The 18,574-nt window shown below is 48.6% G+C and overlaps 3 protein-coding genes across 4 annotated transcripts; 2 read left to right on the forward strand and 1 right to left on the reverse strand.

Moving 5' to 3' along the window:
• Positions 1-1,255: 1,255 nt before the first annotated feature.
• On the reverse strand, positions 1,256-2,030 carry LOC100275828 (uncharacterized). The gene has a single exon (NM_001149820.2). The coding sequence runs from the start codon at positions 1,886-1,888 to the stop codon at positions 1,373-1,375; it is 516 nt and encodes a 171-aa protein (NP_001143292.1). The 5' UTR covers positions 1,889-2,030; the 3' UTR covers positions 1,256-1,372.
• A 10,074-nt stretch (positions 2,031-12,104) lies between these two features.
• Positions 12,105-13,828, forward strand: LOC100284687 (uncharacterized). The gene is made up of 2 exons (NM_001157582.2): positions 12,105-12,593; positions 12,720-13,828. Exons 1-2 carry the CDS (start codon positions 12,179-12,181, stop codon positions 13,391-13,393), a joined length of 1,089 nt encoding a protein of 362 aa, NP_001151054.1. The 5' UTR covers positions 12,105-12,178; the 3' UTR covers positions 13,394-13,828.
• A 361-nt stretch (positions 13,829-14,189) lies between these two features.
• On the forward strand, positions 14,190-18,497 carry LOC100193799 (uncharacterized). 2 transcript variants are annotated; one of them, XM_008659900.3, is made up of 15 exons: positions 14,190-14,539; positions 14,622-14,706; positions 15,118-15,546; positions 15,727-15,892; positions 16,003-16,155; positions 16,487-16,584; positions 16,680-16,771; positions 16,860-16,930; positions 17,008-17,143; positions 17,286-17,345; positions 17,431-17,513; positions 17,585-17,661; positions 17,784-17,854; positions 17,949-18,006; positions 18,079-18,497. In XM_008659900.3, exons 1-15 carry the CDS (start codon positions 14,301-14,303, stop codon positions 18,202-18,204), a joined length of 1,944 nt encoding a protein of 647 aa, XP_008658122.1. In that variant the 5' UTR covers positions 14,190-14,300; the 3' UTR covers positions 18,205-18,497.
• The last annotated feature ends 77 nt before the right edge of the window (positions 18,498-18,574 follow it).

An 18,574-nucleotide genomic window follows, 5' to 3' on the forward strand; every position in this document is an offset into this window, starting at 1 on the left:
ACTATAGGGCACCCTATCAAGTGACTCAAATATACTACACCGTAGTGGGCTGCCCTATAATCTAGATTTGGGGCTTTACTGTTGGAGCGAGGTGTTTTGTTGGTGCCCTAAATTATATAAAATATACTTATTTTCAAATTATAGGGCATTTTTATAGGTCACGTTGTTGGAGATGCTCTTAACCAGAAGTATCTACTCCTTTAAAGGACCAGTTTCATGCGCCGTGCGGCAGTGTGAAATGCACAGGTCTCTACCTCTCCCCCGTTTTCTCACTTACTAATGGACCGTTACACCACATAGGGCAATGAGAACCACACATGCCAAACTCGATAGAAAGCCACACACAGCGCAATGCACGAGTATTATATTGTGTTTTATACCAGTCCTATATACAACGGTTCGGCGGCAGCATCCTTGGCTATCTTCCTTCTCCACAATAATATATCACGTGATTGGTTGGCAGGTCGTCCGCGTCCATGCGGGCCACGCGCGTTGATCGTGCTCCGGCATGTGATTGCTTACCTGCATGATATGATCCTAGCCTGCACACGCGAAGACAACATAGGACAACATAGGGGTGGCATTGACTCATCGACAGCCAAAAACAGAGCTAAGGGTTCTTTGGTTTTTTTAGTCACCCTTTTTAAATTGTAGTCACTAAAATTTATGAGGTGGGAACTAAACCCCTCCTAAATCTTCTAAATCTGCTCTATGACTATGAAGATGTCCACATCACAAATTTGACAATATATAATCGTTTGTCACTGTGAACGCACCTGCTCTATCAACATCCTCGAAGAGTGAATCGGTAAATACACAAGACGGAACTGACAACGTTAATGTCGACGAGAACATCCAAATCATGAAACTGTTTAGCTCCTGGAACATTGAAGCCGCCACCGGGGACCTCACGTCACATCATATCCCACGCTGCACCAAACGACGAGATGTAAAAAGGACGGCTGGCGCACACGAGAGACGGCATGGATCTGGAGACCGCCTGCCTGTGCAGGCTAGCTTTAGCTTGTGGACAATCACGGCATGGCATGGGGATCTGAGCCTGCCTTTTTCCCATCTCCGATCTCTGACGAAACCGCATTATGCCGTCACGCCGCCAGCCACCAACCCCGCCGCCGCCGCCGGTGGGAGCAGAGCAGAGGAGAAAAATATTGGCGGTTGGGTTGGTGCTGCATTCAGGTGGAAAAAAAGTCGGAGGCTTTGTGCACAGGCGGAGAAGAAGAGCAGACCCATCGGATGATTGAACGTATTGAGTTCAGTTCTTCATGTGTAACTTGTAAGGGACGCTAGAACGACACACAGACACACAACAATGTATCGATCGGCGTCTTGTGCCATGGCTGCCTGCGGACGTTCACAGGTCCAAGAACCCGGTCTGCCGGAGCACGGCGTTGCGGACGCTGCGGAGGTCGCGGCCCTTGAGCGTGCGCCCGGCGCCCTCCAGCACGGACGACGACCGCGCGTGGCGCCGCGCCGCGACCACGTGCGGCGGCACCACCTCCTCGCCGTCCTCCTCGTCCTCGTCGGCCCTCCTGCCGCCTGGCCACGGCGCCGGCACGCGCACCGGCGCCGACTGCCTCGGCGCGGCGCTCGGCGCCATCGCCATCGCCCTCCCCGGCACGGGCACGGGCACCCCACCGCCGCAGTCTTCGGCGAGCAGCGACGACAGCCCGAAGCTGTACAGCGGCATGGCGTGCGCGCGACGCCGCCTCGCCGGCGGGGCGGCCCAACCGTCCTGCTGCCCCCCGCCCGTCGGCCACAACACGTCGCGCTCGTCGAGCTCGAATGGGGCGGCGGCGTCGGACTCCGGCTGCTTCAGCAGGCCCAGGAAGCGGAGCGACCCCGCGCCCGGCGCCCTCGGCATCGCCATTGGGTGGAGTGGAGGCAGGCAAGAGCTCGGTGTGCCTTCCGCTGATCTGATCAGGCCGGCGGGGCCAGCCCTCTCTTTTCCACTCTCACGGGCGCGCTCGTGCTCTACAGGCTCAGCTGCGGTGCGCCCACCAAGTGGTTGTGTTGGTTTTGGTTTTTGCTTTCCATATATATATAGCATAGTGGCTGGTGGGGCTGCTGCTGGTAGAGGACAGAGGAAGGAGACTGTGAAGTGAGTGGGCAAAGGAGCACGATGACGTGTCATCTGTCATCCCGTGGGTCCCGCTCGACGAAAGGGTCCAAACTCCAAAGAATCTCCCTAATCTCTCCGTTTTTTTTAAAAAAAAAATACACCATTTTTAATTTGATCAGATTAGATATAAAAAGATTTCGATATTTATTATTATAATTAATATTATTAGACAATGTTTAAATCTAATTTGATAACAAGGTTATTTAGAAATACAAATGATGTTAGCGTTTTAAAATAAATCTAAAAGAAAGTTTGATCGATATAGAATATTGATGTATAGTTATTGTGGGACCGAGGGAGCAGCTGCAGCAAGATTCCCGTACTAATTTTCTGTAGCCCATCATCTAATCAATCAGAGATAAGAATCTTCCCCGTGCCCATAGGACTCAGGACGGCCAGCTTGCAACGCACGTAATCCGTCCTCCGTTCAAAAAAAGAGAGAGAGAGAGAGAATATTAAAATTCAAGCGTCCAATCCATATAAACACTCGTTTTTTTATAGGACGGGGTGACGACGGTGTAGGAGTAGAAATTTAATTTACAGAAATCACACATACATTACATCTGTTCAGTTTTAGGAAAAGCAAATGTATATAAATGGGAAAAAAGAGAAGATTCTGCTATCTCAAAACAAAATGAGGCCTCTTCCGTTTGTTACATCTGGTCGTTTGTTAGTGATGACGAAGCTGCTTTTGTCTCGCGTGATAATTATTTTGCATTAGAAACTTTGAAGACCCGTTAGAAAGAAGTAGGAAAAAAAAGGTTCGAGGGCTTAGAAAAACATCATCGTACGTGTTGAATGGACTAGCATGACCAGATCCATCGAACAAGTGGAAAATATAGATTTTTCGTATGAGAATCGGGATCCCTAAAACCAACCGGATCCTCAGTTGGACGATGCCGGCTGGTGTGCTCCATGCCTCTTGTGTCGTCTGGCTGGAATGATTGGTGGTCGGAGTGTGTGGTGAAATGGGGCGGCGGGTCCCTAGAGATCCTCCGATTTCGCCCCTTCTTAGCTCATCTGTTGTCCCTTGCCTCGTTTTTATCGTGACACCGATCCATCCGATAAACTAGATCTCGCTCGTCACAACCATATGATCTGTCTCCAACGACCACGTCAGGTTTCGCGAACCATTAAGCCATGGCTCTCATGTGTTTTTTTTTTTTGCCTCCATAAATTTTCATCATGTGTCTGTCACTGATTGTAGGAGACGATTTCCACTAATATAGTTGTTCCGCGAGCAGCAACAGTTGTTTGGCCATAACACCCGGTGGTGAGCTGTTGGGCGAGCAACAGCAGCCGGCGATGTGTTCGCGTGATCCGTGGCCAAATCTTCCAGAATCCAAGTTAGCGGAGGGTTAAAATTGTCTTGTTAGAGACAAAATACATAAGATTAGATTAGAAAAGGAAGAATATATAGTTAATGGCAGTATAATCAATTAGAATGTGTTTATAGTACCATTTGTACGAAGCAAATCTTTTGGATGGTATCATTACGAAACACAATGTCTAGAGTTTTAAATATGCAATTGTCTCAACCTCGCGGCCTCCATTGAAGATCATACTTGCCAACTGCCGCTACAGATAACTAGTCTCGACCGGGACACGGTGGCTGCCTGCGTGGGCCGTGGGCTAGTGAAGCGTGGGTGGGGAGTTGGAACCTGGCAGGAGAGGCCGCGGCGACTCTGTCTGGGCCTCTATCTCCTGTTCGTTTCGTATGTGGGGAGGCCCACTGTTAGTTTGGGGACCAACAACTGTGTGGTAGAGTGTTCTTTGTAGATTTGAGAATTGAGACTGCTCTGATGCGTTCCTTATATATTATTCGGCCTTCCATAATGGGCCGCAGCTTCATAGATTCCAACCTGCAGTTCCCTATTTGAATTGCAGTGCCATATTCTTCGACTTGCTTAAGCAGTCGACTAAAGACGCAGACTCCCTATTTAGCGTTTGATTTTTTCCTTTCCATTCACAGCACCACAATTTTGTCAAGTCATTCTATAGGATGGAAGAAAGAAAAACTGTCTTTTATTTTGAGCGGAATACTGAACATTTTCTTCCAAGAACATATACTTTTTTGAACAATTTCCTCCAACAAGGACCTTTTTTTTGTTTCTAATTCAGCACTAGCTCACTTAGCCGTCGCTCAATCATCATTTCAACTGAAAAAAAAAACCCAGCTTAGCCGACAATGTATATATCATGGCTATCAGTTTAGACATGTCATTCCATCACGAAATATAGTAAATAATCACCGACCGTCTTCCAAACACTGTGCTTATTTGCTATCCAATGCACCAAACTTTGGCCCATCATTAGCCATTCACTTTTTAAATCCGGTGAGGATCTGCATGCATCCTGCCAATAATGTAGGCAGCTAGAGCCGCTTTACACTCTCCCGTTTGAAAACCAACGGAACCACAAAGGTATATTTTGAGTACTCTAGTATTGGTCTCAATCCACATGTGTTGAGGTGTAACTTAAACTCACTTTAATTTATCTCAACACACGTGGATTGGAGTCAATACTAGAGTACTCAAACAAATCCACAAGGAAAATAAAGAACTTTCATTGGCACAATAATTTTGTAAGCTATTATAAACTTTTAGATATGATATTTTTTACTAATTGTATAAATATTAATAAACCTACAATATGTTAAATATTGATTACATGCACCACATGCCTGGATGTCTTTGGGAACAACATCAGGAGGTGGGCACATGAGACTCCTCTCCTCTAAAGATATGGTTATTCCTATACTCCCAGGTCCGGCACAAAACAGCCCCAAGGACCTCCGCGTGCCTGTCTTTGAGAACAACATCAGGAGGCAAGCACATACTAAAGAGCAAAGCACCATCCAAGTTGGGAATCCATAAAGGCATGAGTCCTATACTCAACACCCACACCACAGCGGAGTCAGATCGGCCGAATTTTTTGTATTTTAGCCCTTAAACAGAAGTAAATTTACGTTTAGACCTAAAAAAATTTTAAATGCAGTTTTGGACCTTTAGCTCGGCGCCACAGCCTATGGCGCCGAGCTGTGACGTGGCCGCAATGGCTAGCTGCGTCCAGGGCTGACCTGGCGCTGACGTGGCGGCGCGGCCTCGTAGCTCGGCGCCACAGATCTTGGCGCCGAGCTACGAATTCCTATAAAAACGCCCGCGCGGCTGGCCGAGAGCAGCTCATTTCATCCTATTTCCAAACTTCGTAAAAATTTCCTGGATTCAAAGATTTGAGTTGGTTCACTTCGTAGACCAAGGTATGATTTCGAACTGATTCGTTTTGTATATTAGGTTTTAGTTTAATAATTTGTATACACCTATTATATTATCATTTCGAGTATTAGTTTGTGTAAACTTATTATAAAGCATATTAGGTATAAGTGATAATTATAATCGTTTATTAGATGAAAGACATGTACCGAGAGGCGTTGTGGCAGAAGAGAGGTCGTCCTCGGGAGTTATATCCGGACGTATCTAGTAAGGATGCTCCTGTTCCTCCTGAACTCCCCGTGCCTAACTGTGACTGTGGCAGACTGGCTTGGGTACATCAATCACAACATCCAGACACGGCTGCTCGCTGCTACTACCTTTGTGGCACTTTGGACGTACGTAGCTTATGACTTATCACTTAATTTTGTTCGCATTCATTTTTTTGTAGATATGTAATAGTGCATCTTTCCATTATTTTAGGGACATGAGAGGTGTTTCTTTTTCCAGTGGATCGATGGTCCTGATAAATTTGACCCTCGATATCTTCTTTTCGTTAATTGGTTGAGTGGAAAGACCAGTCATGAGCGTTTTAAGCGTTGGGTACCTCCTCCCCCGAATCCTCCACCAATGACGGATAAGGAGAAGGAGGTAGCAACAGAAAGACGGATGGACTCACCGCCTCGATGCGATTGTGGAGACCGTGCTGTCATCGACGAAGACTATGACAAGCAGTTCTGTTATCCGAACATTGATTATGTGAGCCCATTGAACCCATTGAAGCAACATTGATTATGTGAGCCCATTGTATAAACTAGTTTTTATTTACAATAAATTACTAATTTTTTCTCTTGCAGCCATACGGGTGGCGTAAGTGTCGTTTCAGAGAGTGGTTGTATGGTCCTTTGTCCCATTGGCCAGAGCCAGAGGTAAAGGAAAAGAGATACATGGGGTGGGCGGTAGAAGAGGTCAAATTTGATCCAGTACTCTGCAAATGTGGTATTGAAGCTAAGTATGGATTAGTTCCTTCGGAGCTTGGTGTTGGATATTTTTGTGGACATATGGTCGATTACGATGAGGTTGGTATTTTTTTTGCACCAGATGTAATGTTATAGCGGTACTTACTATTTTTTTTTGTAGGAGACGAGGAAATGCAGTTGGGAGAGTTACGACGACAAAGGAGAGGTGATGCGCACAATAGAGTCCAAGAGAATAATGGGACAGAAGATGCGTTGTGGATCTCGACTCGTTGATTCGTACATTAACGATCGCATACACGACATGCATAGGGAAGCAAAATCTGCCTTTTATGATAGCCCGAAGCGTGCAGAGTATAGGAGGTTGAAAGTAGAAAGGACATGTAAAAAGTAGAAAGGACATGTAAAAAGAAAAAAGGAGACAACTCACCATCGAAGGAGTAAGTGCGTCGAGCTCGTTTGAGTACTCCACGTAAGCACGCTGGTGTCGTGCGAATGGCTCCTCGACCTGGTCCCAGCGGTAAGCAGCCGTGGGCTTAAGCCGATGTCCGGCTACCACGAACCACTCACGAGGAGGAAACTCTCTGGGTCGCCCGACGGGTATGTGTGCCCACATCCACAGCTGTAGTAGGTAGACACATCCACCTAAGCTGGCGGTCCTCGACGAACGACGACAAGCCTCGCAAAGTTGCCTGTACAGGAAGGCCAACACTGCTGAAGCCTAGCTGTAACCTCCGGTCGTATCCCAGTCAGTCAGGCAGGGCAGAAACATCCATGACGCGCTGTCGCCTGTCGCGTCTGGAAAAAGAACTAAACCAAAGAGATGGAGAATCCAAGCTCGACAATGGTATCCAACCGTCTGCTCATCTGCACCAGGTGGACACTGCCCAAAGCTCTGCCTAAGCCAGGTCAGTGGGACTCCGGTGTTGTGGCTACCTCGTAGCTCATCCGGAAGCAGTCTCCCAAGAAAGGCCTCCACCCTCTGCCTCCAACCGCCTGGTGATGCCTGACCGGTCACTGGACGACCCATAATGCTGAGACCAAGAATCTTCTGGCAATCTTCAAGCGTCACGGTCATCTCACCGCAGGGAAGGTGGAAAGTGTGAGTCTCTGGCCGCCACCTATTGGAAGACAAAAGAATACAAAATCATTAGTATGCAAAGTAGATTTGATAATTGTAAATATTAAACAACTAGAGAAGTCTTTACCTGTCGACCAGAGCCGTCAACGCTGCTGGGTTGAAAGTGGGCAGCCCACGGCGGACCTGGTACGATAAGACGTCCAAGCCAGCCCTCTGTAGGAGAGGAGTGTACCTCTCATCGTACCTCATCTCCTCCAGAAACCGGTCGTGGGTCCGGACCCGCAGAACGGGCAACACCTAGCAATCAAAAGAATTTTCATTAGTCAAATATAGGTCGCACATATTAATTCGAAAATTTAATTTATGTACAAAATGTTACCTCTCCCTCTGCGGTGAGACGGCCCCTGCGGTGCTCGTCGTAGTGAGGGTCCAGCAAGTGGAACTGCGCCATCCTGCAAATTAAGATATCAACATATTAGAATAAAATTTGTGTATAAAAAAATCGACATATTAGAATAAAATTTGTGTATAAAAAAATATATCACACCTGACTAAGTGTCCAAATGCATGTACGTGAGTTGTGGCCAAGTCTACCGCATTTTCCGCATTCATTCTGCTCTGGGTCCACGAGAAAGGGGGACGCTCGTCCTCTCCTACTGCGACCGGAAACCTGCGAGGAAGGAGGGCGGGGCGGGCGACCTCGGCTGTGCTCGCCGGAGCTCGCCGGGCGACCTCGGCTGTGCTCGCCGGAGCTCACCGGGCGGAGAGGCCGGAGACTAGGGCGGTCGCGCCGCCGGTGATGGGCGTGCGGGTGGCCGGAGAGAAGGCGACGGCGACGGGGCGGCGGGCGAATTGCTAACGGCGGCGGTGGGCTCGGCGCGAAAACTGAAGAACAGACGAAACGGGCAGAGAGAAAGGCGTCGAGCGGATATTTCCTAGCTCGGCGCCAAGATCTGTGGCGCCGAGCTAGGTGCCACGCGGGATGACACATCACGAAGCTCGGCGCCATAGGCTGTGGCGCCGAGCTGTGTTAGCTCGGCGCCACAGGCTATGGCGCCGAGCTAAGGGTCCAAAACTGCATTTAAAATTTTTTTTAGGTCTAAACGTGATTTTACTTCTGTTTAAGGGCTAAAATACAAAAAATTCGATCAGATCAGGTCCAGAAGAATCTTTTTTTTTTGAACAAGTTCTCTCGAGTGTTCAATATGTCCTTCAGGAATAACTAACCAAAGGAAAATCTTCAATTCATTTGGCAACTTCAACTTCAACTTCATTTGGCAGTGGATTTACCATCCCCAACACAAACGTAGGTGTGCTCCCTGAAAAGATCAATAACAGTATTGTAGATGATGTGGCCAAATTAGGTATCAATAACAGACTTGCATTGGGCGAAAGTTGGATCACACTGCACTATGCACTTAGGGTCTATTTAGATTAACTAGGATGCTAAAGAATTGGCCAAATTAGGTATCTCTAGTTAGTTGCCCGACAGCTGGTTAGAGACCCCTGTGCAGGCTTAAGAAAGAATTAGCCCGCGTAGCTCTTTTCTGTTTGGATGGGTTAGAGTTAATAAATAAAGGTTAGGTACATACCCATATATTAGCTCGCGATCTATATATAAATGTGCATCGGAACATATATACGACATGCTGTTCTTCATGTTAATTTCCTATCTTAATTTCTTGGTAATGAGAGACGCACGCGTACGTACGTGCGCAGACTCGTTTTCACGTAGGATCGGACAGGGCTATAAAACGAAACAAAATGCAAAGCAAAGCAAGGAAATTGAAAAAAGGAATGCGACGTTTTTGCGAAGTCGTCTTGTCAGTCGTCACCAGCGCGCGGCGTCGGCGTCTGCGTGCGTCTCGGTTAAGATGTCCTCTTCTGGCATGGGTCCCAACGCAAACGATGGAGTTTTGCACTAGTAATGGACAGGACAGACGACCACAAGACGCAGCCCCCTGTGATCCGATGTGATGATGAGTGGATTTCATGTCCGATGGCGACCTGCTGCCCGAAACCTAGCTAGCTAGCAGCAATATATTCATCTATCAATGCACTGCAAGCGGCCTTCTTCGTCAGCACCTCCTTCTGGCTGTGGTGCGTTCTGCGTTTTAGGCTGCCTTTAGCGGTTTTTTTTTTTTGAAAGGGAAGGATTTTTATTCATTCAAGAACAGTACATCGAGATGATACAATTTCTTGAAAGTCACTTCCGGCCTCTGCCCATAGAAGCACACAGCCCAACAAAATCTAAAAACACACACTAGTGGCTATCAATCCGAAGACTAGACCGCCAACAATGCTCCCGGGAAAAAAAAAACTCCTTGACCACTTGAGTTAAATGTTGCGTAGCCATTACCAAAAAGTTGCATGAGTCCTGCCTCTATAGCACAACCCATGCGCGAAGCCTCTGGGCTACAGTAAAAATGACCTGCAAATATATGTAAATTATACGTAGTTGTTCTTTCCTTGTAGATTCAGAGTAGACAATGGCCTAGCTAGAGAACAGATTAATCCGTTGTCGGGGATAAGTTAGTTAGACGCCACGCCGTGGTGGCCCTATTTGATGAATGTGTAAAAGTAGTGCTATTTCTTCATATCTTTATCAAAAGGTGCCACTACAGTTGTTTTTACCTTATATATAAATACAGACACTTGAGAATCTAGCTTTTTGGAAGGCCATATTAAAATATACTCTACCTGCAGTATAGCCAGGTGGTTACCTTTACCAGCTGTACTGTACCTAACAAAAGACGAGCAAAACGCCAAGGCCTCTAGCAACGCAGGCTTCAGGCATTACCGGTGGATTATTCAGTGATGAGCAGTTCACATGCTCTGCTAAGCTGCTTATATACAATGCAATGCAATTAATTAGGCCAGGTGAGGAAGGTCGGGCATCAGGCCTCAGGGTTTTAATTTGTTAGCTCATCACGGGCACTGTAGTGGCTGATCAATCGAGTTAGAGGAGGAATAATCAGAGATGCATGAATGCATGCGCGCACAGGGACAAGGCCCATTCGAAAGGTTGCTGCGGCTGTTTCTTGCACGCAACAAGCATACGTGCTGCTGCTAGCTCCTGCATCTTTCATCAGATCATGATCACCTCACCTCACCTGGAATGTTGCATCTGGCAACAAGGCAGCTCTGCTGCTTCTGGCGCCAACAAGGCGGGTGCTCGGCGGGCGGCAGCGGCCAACCAGCATCAGAGTGGACGGACGTCGCGCCAACCATGCATTATATTTCCAAACATGCACTCCAGTCCAGCACATGCATGCAGTGACTTGAAGGATTCTTCTTTCCAGACTGTTCATCTAGCTCTCCTCCGCCGATCCCTTGGCGCGCGGTACGTACGGTTTCATCGAGCAGCAGTCGACCGCCGGCGCCCGGCCATGCCATGGCATGCAGCTAGCTCGGCCACACAGCAACGTCGCAACCGCCCGCCGTCACGCGCAGCTTCCGTCGTCTATCCCAGTCCCAAGCATGGCGACGGCGCACCAAACCAAGCCGACACCACCTTGGTCCTCTCGGCCATATGGAAGCAGGAAGCTTCTTTCTGGCCCCGCATGCAGCTTGGGACGTACTGACTGCCAAAACATGCATACACCACGGCCGGGGCATTGTTGTTAGGTAGTTCATCAGCTCTCGGCAGTGCTCAGTGCTGACGAGACGACCACGACACCTGACGACGACGACTATGACTTTGAGGCTGTGTAATGTAAACCAGGTCCATCCTATTCCTCGCTCGCTCTTCTCACTCTGTCATATATATATATGACCATCATATGCATGTACGTATAGCGTTAGGTAACCGGTACCACGTCAGTACATATACGACAACTAGTCATCTCATGAAAGGTAACCGTCCACATTTGATCTCTTAAGAATGGTGTAAAATTAAACTCGAGGCCTCCGGTGACACTCCTAACAAAAGAACACTCCTATACATTCTCTTATTAGGGCCTGTTTGAAGCTCCCAGTTTTCTAAGAAATTGTCTTATAAAAACTGACGTGGTTTCAAACATACCAGTCTACATAAACTAGATTCTCAGCTTTAAAAAAAACAAGAAGCTAGCCTTCCCTAGCTAAAAAAACTAGTTTATAAAAACTGAGATGGTTCTAGTCACCATAAACCAATTTTTTTATAAACCAGTTTCTAGAAATTAATTAGAGATAGAAATTAGATTTTTTTTTAAAAAAAAAAATAGTTTGCTTCCAAACAGGTCCTTAGTCATGACGACAATCGATTGTCTGGCTTGATAACTTTACATGCTTCAAGTATGTGGCTTCTCTAAGTAATATAGAGAAAACTAAAATGCCATTAACACTATTTTGATTAATACCAAGAAGACCGTCTTAATTGGAGCAGTGGACTGGTCTATGTAATGTTTTTTTTTTGAGATCCTCCCATGTTTTTCCCTCCTGCTGGAGCGTGCCCAAGGTTTGAACTGTTTTTTAATCCAAAGAGCTTAACAGACTAAAAATCTCCTTTTTACACTGATCGGTGATGGGTTTCGTTTACGTTTACTACAACTACTTCCCATCTCACGTACGGTCACCTTTATCTCTTTCACGTCGACGTCGCCTTCCAAATAATATTCCCTCTCCCTGCGCTCGGTTCATATATGGCTGCTCCTCGCCGGGCTCGGGCACGGGGCACCTAATATATATATTGGAGTTCATAACTCCCTGCACCACCCACACGAGGCTCCAGGGCCTCCATCGCCACACCGGTGCGTGCGAGCGCGATTACCAGAGGCGGGCGGCAGGGACGATGCTGCTGCAAAGGCGCGGCGGCCTCCTCTGCTGCGGGTGCGGCGCCAGCGCCGTGGCCGTGGCCGTCAGTGGCCGCGTTCCGGAAGACGACGGCGGTGCCGTCGTCGATGGCCAGCCGCCTGACGCCAAGAGCGTGTCTGGTACCAGTGTCTCCGCTGCCGTGACGACCGCAAACGCGAGGCAGCTCTCGTGGGCGCAGGTGGAGGCCATGACGGGAGGCTTCACGTCAGCCATCGTCGGCGAGGGCGGCTTCAGCACCGTTTACCTCGCCCGCCTCGCTGGCTCCCTCGCCGCCGTGAAGGTCCATCGTAGTAGCGAGCGTCTTCATCGCGCGTTCCGCCAGGAGCTCGACGCGCTCCTCCGCGTTCGCCATCCCCACATCGTCCGCCTCCTCGCCTTCTGCGACCAGCGAGGTAGAGAGACTGTAGAGTTCGTTCATTCGTTTCCATGGGCGGGCGGCGGGCCGCGGGACCGCGTGGGGCCTGTGACAGGACAGGTGGGTTCCTCTCTCTGACCCATGGATCCGTGCATGCATGCAGACGAAGGCGTGCTGGTGCTAGAGTTCGCGCCGAACGGCAGCCTGCACGAGCAGCTCCACGGCGGCGGCGCGGGCGCGGCGCCGATGCCGTGGGCGCGGCGGGTGCCGGTGGCGCTGCAGGTGGCCCGCGCCCTGGAGTACCTCCACGAGCGGTGCGAGCCGCAGGTGGTGCACGGCGACGTGAAGGCGTCGAACGTGCTGCTGGACGCGGGCATGGGCGCCAGGCTGTGCGACTTCGGGTCGGCGCGCGCGGGGTTCTCGGCGGCCGTGGCCGTTGCCGCTGCAGGCCCGCGCCCGCGCGCCGTGTTCGGGTCCCCGGGCTACGTCGACCCGCACTACCTCCGCTCCGGCGTGGTCACCAAGAAGAGCGACGTGTACAGCTTCGGCGTGCTCCTGCTGGAGCTGCTCACCGGCGTGCAGGCGTTCCGCGACGGCCGGCTCCTGACGGCGTCCGTGGCGCCGAGGCTCGCCGCCGCCGCAGCCGGCGACCTCGTGGACCGGAGGCTGGGGTGCCGATACGACGCCCGCGAGGCGGCGGCCGTGCTGGCGCTAGCGGCCGCGTGCGTCCGGGACAAACCGGGCCTCCGGCCGTCGATGGCCGACGTGGTGCGGGCCCTGGAGCAGCTGCAGCCGCAGCACGGCCGGAGCTTGTTGGGCGCCGGAGGGAAGCTGTAGCTGCTGTCGTAGACACGTGGCGCGCATTGTTGTTTGTGGTGGTCGTGGGGATGCGACTGCTCAACTGACCACACCCTCCCTCTATTGGAATTGGGTTGGTGAGGAACAGGAGGCGTTGGGATTTGCGCTTTGGGGGTATTGGGGTGGGGGGTGATTTGCTTATCATCTTTAGCTGGGATGATGGGTCATCATGTCATTAGCCACCAAATCAAAAGTAGAGCAACTGCTGAGATAAAACGAACAGCAGGAGGATGGAAGTATCCGTCATTATCAAGTGTGTATACAGTAGTAACTAAAATGTAAACAGAGTTGCTTCTTTTTCGTCTGTGTTGCATGTATGATGTACCTGTGTGTGGTATGCACACATGTTTAGCCAAAAGAAAAGAACTGTGCATATACATTATCATTCTATGAAAATCTGTTTTGGAGGATATGATCATGAGTATTGTATACCAGCATCAGTTGCGTGGACGGGGATGACCTCAATCCATGTCTGTTGTCTGCTGAAATTAAATCACCCCCACCCAGCATCGCCCGTGATGACTAACCAGTAGCTAGCTAGGTAGTTCAACGCATCACCACACATTAGATAGAAAAATCACATGAATACAAATATTTGATGTATTCGATAAGAAAAGGCATGATCGATATCTCCGGCCCATGTGCAGTTTGCTCGATTTGGGTCTGGAGCTGAAGCGCTGGCGTAGCGGCCCACTCTGAGCATGCTTATGGGCTTCCTCCGGCCCGTGTCCAGAGTCCAGCAGATAGAAGCAGTCAACCAGCAGCAGCCCAAGTCAAGCCTCCTCGCGTGTCCCTCGGCTCCCACGCCCACACCGAAATTTCCCCCACGGAGCTCAACTGCCGGTGCCGGCGCGCGACAGGCGGCACACACGCCCGCTCCTCGCGTATGGCGACCACGTTGACGCCCACGCAGCGCTATGCGGCGGGGACGCTCCTGGCGCTGGCGCTCCGCCAGGCGCAGATCCACCAGTCCGAGCCCCTCGGCTCCGGCCCCGACGACGAGGAGCGCGCCAGCAGCGCCAGCGGGAGCTCCTCCTCCACCATATCCAGCACCGGCTCCGACACTACCTCGGGCGCCGGCCTCTGGACGCACGATTCCCGCGGCCTCCTCCGCCCCGTCTTCAGGTGCCGTGTAGCTAACCCGGCGCCGGTGCCCGCGTCTCACTCACCTTCGATCCGTGACTTCTGTGCTTGTGATGTGCTATAGGTTCCTGGAGATCGAGCCCAAGGCATGGGCGGGGATGGAGGAGACGGCCGCGTCGCCGGACGCCGCCAAGCATCACATCGGTGCGGTACGGCCCTTCCATCCCTCCCACCCGATCGTGTTATATGTGTTCACCTACTTTCACAGCAGTTGGGTGAGGGACTGGATTCGAAGGTCAGTGCCGCTGGGATCGATTTGGGGGTTCTGGTGTTCCATTCGGAACACAGCTTATGCCTGTAGGGTTCAACACCACCCCCATCAAATTGCTAACAAATCTCCGTTACTGACCGCTGAGCCAGCCAATGATCTATGTGCCACCTTCTATCCTAGTATCTCGCCTCTTATTTCAAAACAGTGAGTGTTTTACATGGTCATAGACACGCTCTGCTCGAGACAGCCTAATGCTGTTTAAACTTCAGTGCCAATGCTGTGAATATATTCAACCCTTTCATCACTGTTGCAGTATCCCATAGTCTCATTTCACTCCTTGGTTTCGCAGTTTATAAGCATACTCTTTGAGGAAGACGGCGAGAGCTCTTCAGACAGGCTAGAGCAGGAGATCGCATTGGCGAAAGCAGTTGATGTGATGGTCATGAGCTTGGGCAGCGACACTGCACCAGATGAGAATATCAAAGACGAGTTTAAATACTCCACGGCCTGTACCTATGCGACCTTGGAGTCTACGGAGGCAGGCTCATCCGAGAACTTGCTTGGAATCGTCAAGCTGTCCTTGGAAAATGTTCCTGTGAATGAGCACCGCAAGATGGTGTTGCTGTATGCGCTTCTCTCTGCATGTATCGCTGATAAGCCTGTATCGCAAGAGGAAGAGGACAGGAAGTCGTCTCACTTCAGGAAGGGCTATGATGCTCGGCATCGTGTTGCTCTTCGGTTGATAGCAGCATGGCTTGACGTCAAGTGGATCAAAATGGTTAGTTAAGTTATTCTTTCTTCTCAGTGTCGCAGAGTGAAAATTGGTTCCAGTTTAATCTCAATTAAAAAGAATGACCTGAGATCATCCAAGAGAGAAACAGAAACTCATAACTCATCTGTATGCTTGTATTTGCGCATATCTCAAATTGACTTCTAATCATCAATCCTCGCACTATAGGAAGCTATGGAGGTGATGGTCGCATGCTCTGCCATGGCTGCGGCAAAAGAACAAGAACAAGAGCGTGAAAATGCATCACCAAGAAGCAAGTGGGAGAAATGGAAGCGTGGGGGAATTATTGGTGCCGCTGCCTTGACTGGTGGAGCGTTGCTGGCTATTACTGGGGGTAGGACTGCGTTCCAGATCATGTATCTAATGAAATGCTGAACATCTTGGCATCATTTGGACACACTACACCAGGTGATTCATATGCTCTAATTCTCTTCGACCCGACAGGTTTAGCTGCACCAGCCATTGCTGCAGGATTTGGTGCTCTAGCTCCAACACTGGGCACACTTGTCCCTTTCATAGGGGCTAGTGGATTTGCTGCTATGGCTGCTGCGGCAGGATCTGTTGCTGGCTCTGTGGCAGTTGCTGCCTCATTTGGAGGTTGGTATAAATGTTCCTTTGGAACTCTTATGATATTATCTGGAGCTCTTATTTCTTCATTATATATAACAGTCAAGATTTGTTTTAAGTTAGCAACGGTCACCTCCATTATTTGTGGTGGTTAGTGTATTGCTTAGGAAACCTACACAATTAATGAACATACACCACTCTGTATAAGCACTGGCACATTTATAAATTACTAAAAGTGTTCCCAAATGCATTTCTTGTAAAAGTTAACTTGTAATGCAGTATCCAAAAAAGAGATAGAAAGTGGTGTACAAATGTTGTACTTAGCTTTTAATGTTCGTTGAATTGATTTCCGACAAATTAGCTGCTGGGGCTGGCTTGACGGGTACCAAAATGGCAAGACGAATTGGTAAAGTGAAAGAATTTGAGTTCAAACCTATTGGTGATAACCATAATCAGGGTGTGAGTCCCTTTTTTCTCTCTCTCTGACAAAAATGCTACTCACCCATTTTGGAATGAAATTGATCTCGTCTTTGTAAATGTTGCTAATTCTTCAGCGCCTTGCTGTTGGCATCTTGGTTTCTGGATTTGCTTTTGATGAGGAGGATTTCTGGAAACCTTGGGAAGGATGGAAGGATAACCTAGAGAAGTATGGAATGTATTCTCATATTTGTTTTATGAATCCTAGTCGCTGTAATTTATTCACATATCTTACGCTTTTGATTAATGTTTGACAGGTACATCCTTCAATGGGAGTCCAAGCACATAATTGCAGTGAGTACAGCAATACAGGATTGGCTGACATCAAGTAATGTTCAGGGTTTTGTACTCTGCCTTGTACTACTGTTAGTGAATGCCTTGTAATTAGTGTTGTTGTTTATGCAGGGCTTGCAATGGAATTGATGAAACAAGGTGCTATGAGAACTGTCTTAAGTGGCCTTCTTGCAGCATTTGCTTGGCCTGCTACGTTGCTTGCCGCTACAGATTTTATTGATAGTAAATGGTCTGTTGCTATCGACAGGTAAATGCAAACCCTTGTAGTACAATGTCTTGTGTCAAACTGGCGAAGTTTCCAATACTAAAATTTCTCTGTGCTAATATACTAGTTATCTGTAGTGTACCTAACAGCTTGTTTAGCGAACTGATGAACTGTATCCTCTCAGATCAGATAAGGCAGGAAAAATGCTTGCAGAAGTGCTTCTTAAGGGACTGCAAGGAAACAGGTAGTTCCAACTACAGAAAGTTTTATCCAACACAGTAGTTCCCCCCCCCAACTACAATTTTTTTTTCTGATTCTAAACTTGTCAGGCCTGTGACTCTTGTTGGGTTCTCGCTTGGAGCGCGAGTCATATTCAAGTGCTTACAGGAGCTAGCTTTATCAAGCGACAATGGTATCTGTTCTTTAGTTATAGTAACCTAAATTTCATATGACTTTGCTCTTATGCTTGATGGAATGAGTCAGAGGGACTTGTCGAGAGGGTTGTACTCCTTGGTGCACCCGTTTCAGTGAAAGGTGAGAGGTGGGAGCCTGCCAGGAAGGTACAACAATAACTTATCCCTTCTCCACTTAAAATGCAGAGATACCAGTAATCTCCAGCTACAAATATGTCCTGTGTTTTTTACCTGCTCATATCTCTTAACTAGCCTCTGCTTCACTGCAGATGGTTGCAGGGAGATTTGTGAATGTGTACTCGAGAGATGACTGGATTCTCGGTGTAACCTTCCGAGCAAGGTGAACAAAGTGGGATTGATTTCGAATTGATTGATAGTCAGTGCTGGAACAGTTAAGTCGATACCTTTGCTGACTTGCTAATTCTCTGATGTAGCCTGCTTACCCAAGGACTGGCTGGCATCCAGGCCATTGATGTGCCTGGTGTTGAGAACGTAAGCATTTGTGGGTGACAATTCTCATGTTTTTAGCGAGGTTCCATTATTTTTACTGTGCACGATTTACAGGTGGATGTTACCGGGCTTGTTGATGGCCATTCTTCGTACCTGTCAGCTGCCCAGCAGATCCTGGAGCACCTTGAACTGAATACCTACTATCCTGTTTTTGTTCCCCTTCCGGAGGTCAACAAATAACAGATGTAGATAGGTTGACAATAGCAGAGAAAAGATGTAAATATCAGGGAGGAATATACCTTCGAATTTACACAAAAAATGTTACAGCTGTCTAGATGATGAATGCTTTGTAGTTTCTTGGTGACTAATCCTAATCGTACAGTAGCTCTAGTTACGTGTAGATATCTATTGTGTACATAGTAAAAACAAAACAATACCGTCTATTGTGATCGCAAGAAAAGCTTGAATCTAGAATAGGGAAGTAAGTACTTCCGTCCAACAAGAGATTAATCTAATAATATTTATGTTATATATTTGATCTTGAGATTGTTTGGGGTTTGCTGACTCGAAAAGCGAGCTGGATAGAGTTCGATTATCACATCGTCAACTG

Source organism: Zea mays, chromosome 9 (genome assembly GCF_902167145.1).
Source record: "Zea mays cultivar B73 chromosome 9, Zm-B73-REFERENCE-NAM-5.0, whole genome shotgun sequence".
In the NCBI taxonomy this organism is placed as follows: domain Eukaryota; kingdom Viridiplantae; phylum Streptophyta; class Magnoliopsida; order Poales; family Poaceae; genus Zea; species Zea mays.

Excerpts from the sequence above, each read along its gene's own strand:
- LOC100275828 (NM_001149820.2), bottom strand. The coding sequence starts at position 1,888 with ATGGCGATGCCGAGGGCGCCGGGCGCGGGGTCGCTCCGCTTCCTGGGC.
- LOC100284687 (NM_001157582.2), top strand. The coding sequence starts at position 12,179 with ATGCTGCTGCAAAGGCGCGGCGGCCTCCTCTGCTGCGGGTGCGGCGCC. Across the intron at positions 12,594-12,719 it reads CGCCTTCTGCGACCAGCGAG|ACGAAGGCGTGCTGGTGCTA; the intron begins GTAGAGAGACTG and ends GCATGCATGCAG.
- LOC100193799 (XM_008659900.3), top strand. The coding sequence starts at position 14,301 with ATGGCGACCACGTTGACGCCCACGCAGCGCTATGCGGCGGGGACGCTC. Across the intron at positions 15,893-16,002 it reads GTTGCTGGCTATTACTGGGG|GTTTAGCTGCACCAGCCATT; the intron begins GTAGGACTGCGT and ends TCGACCCGACAG. Across the intron at positions 17,144-17,285 it reads TGGTCTGTTGCTATCGACAG|ATCAGATAAGGCAGGAAAAA; the intron begins GTAAATGCAAAC and ends GTATCCTCTCAG.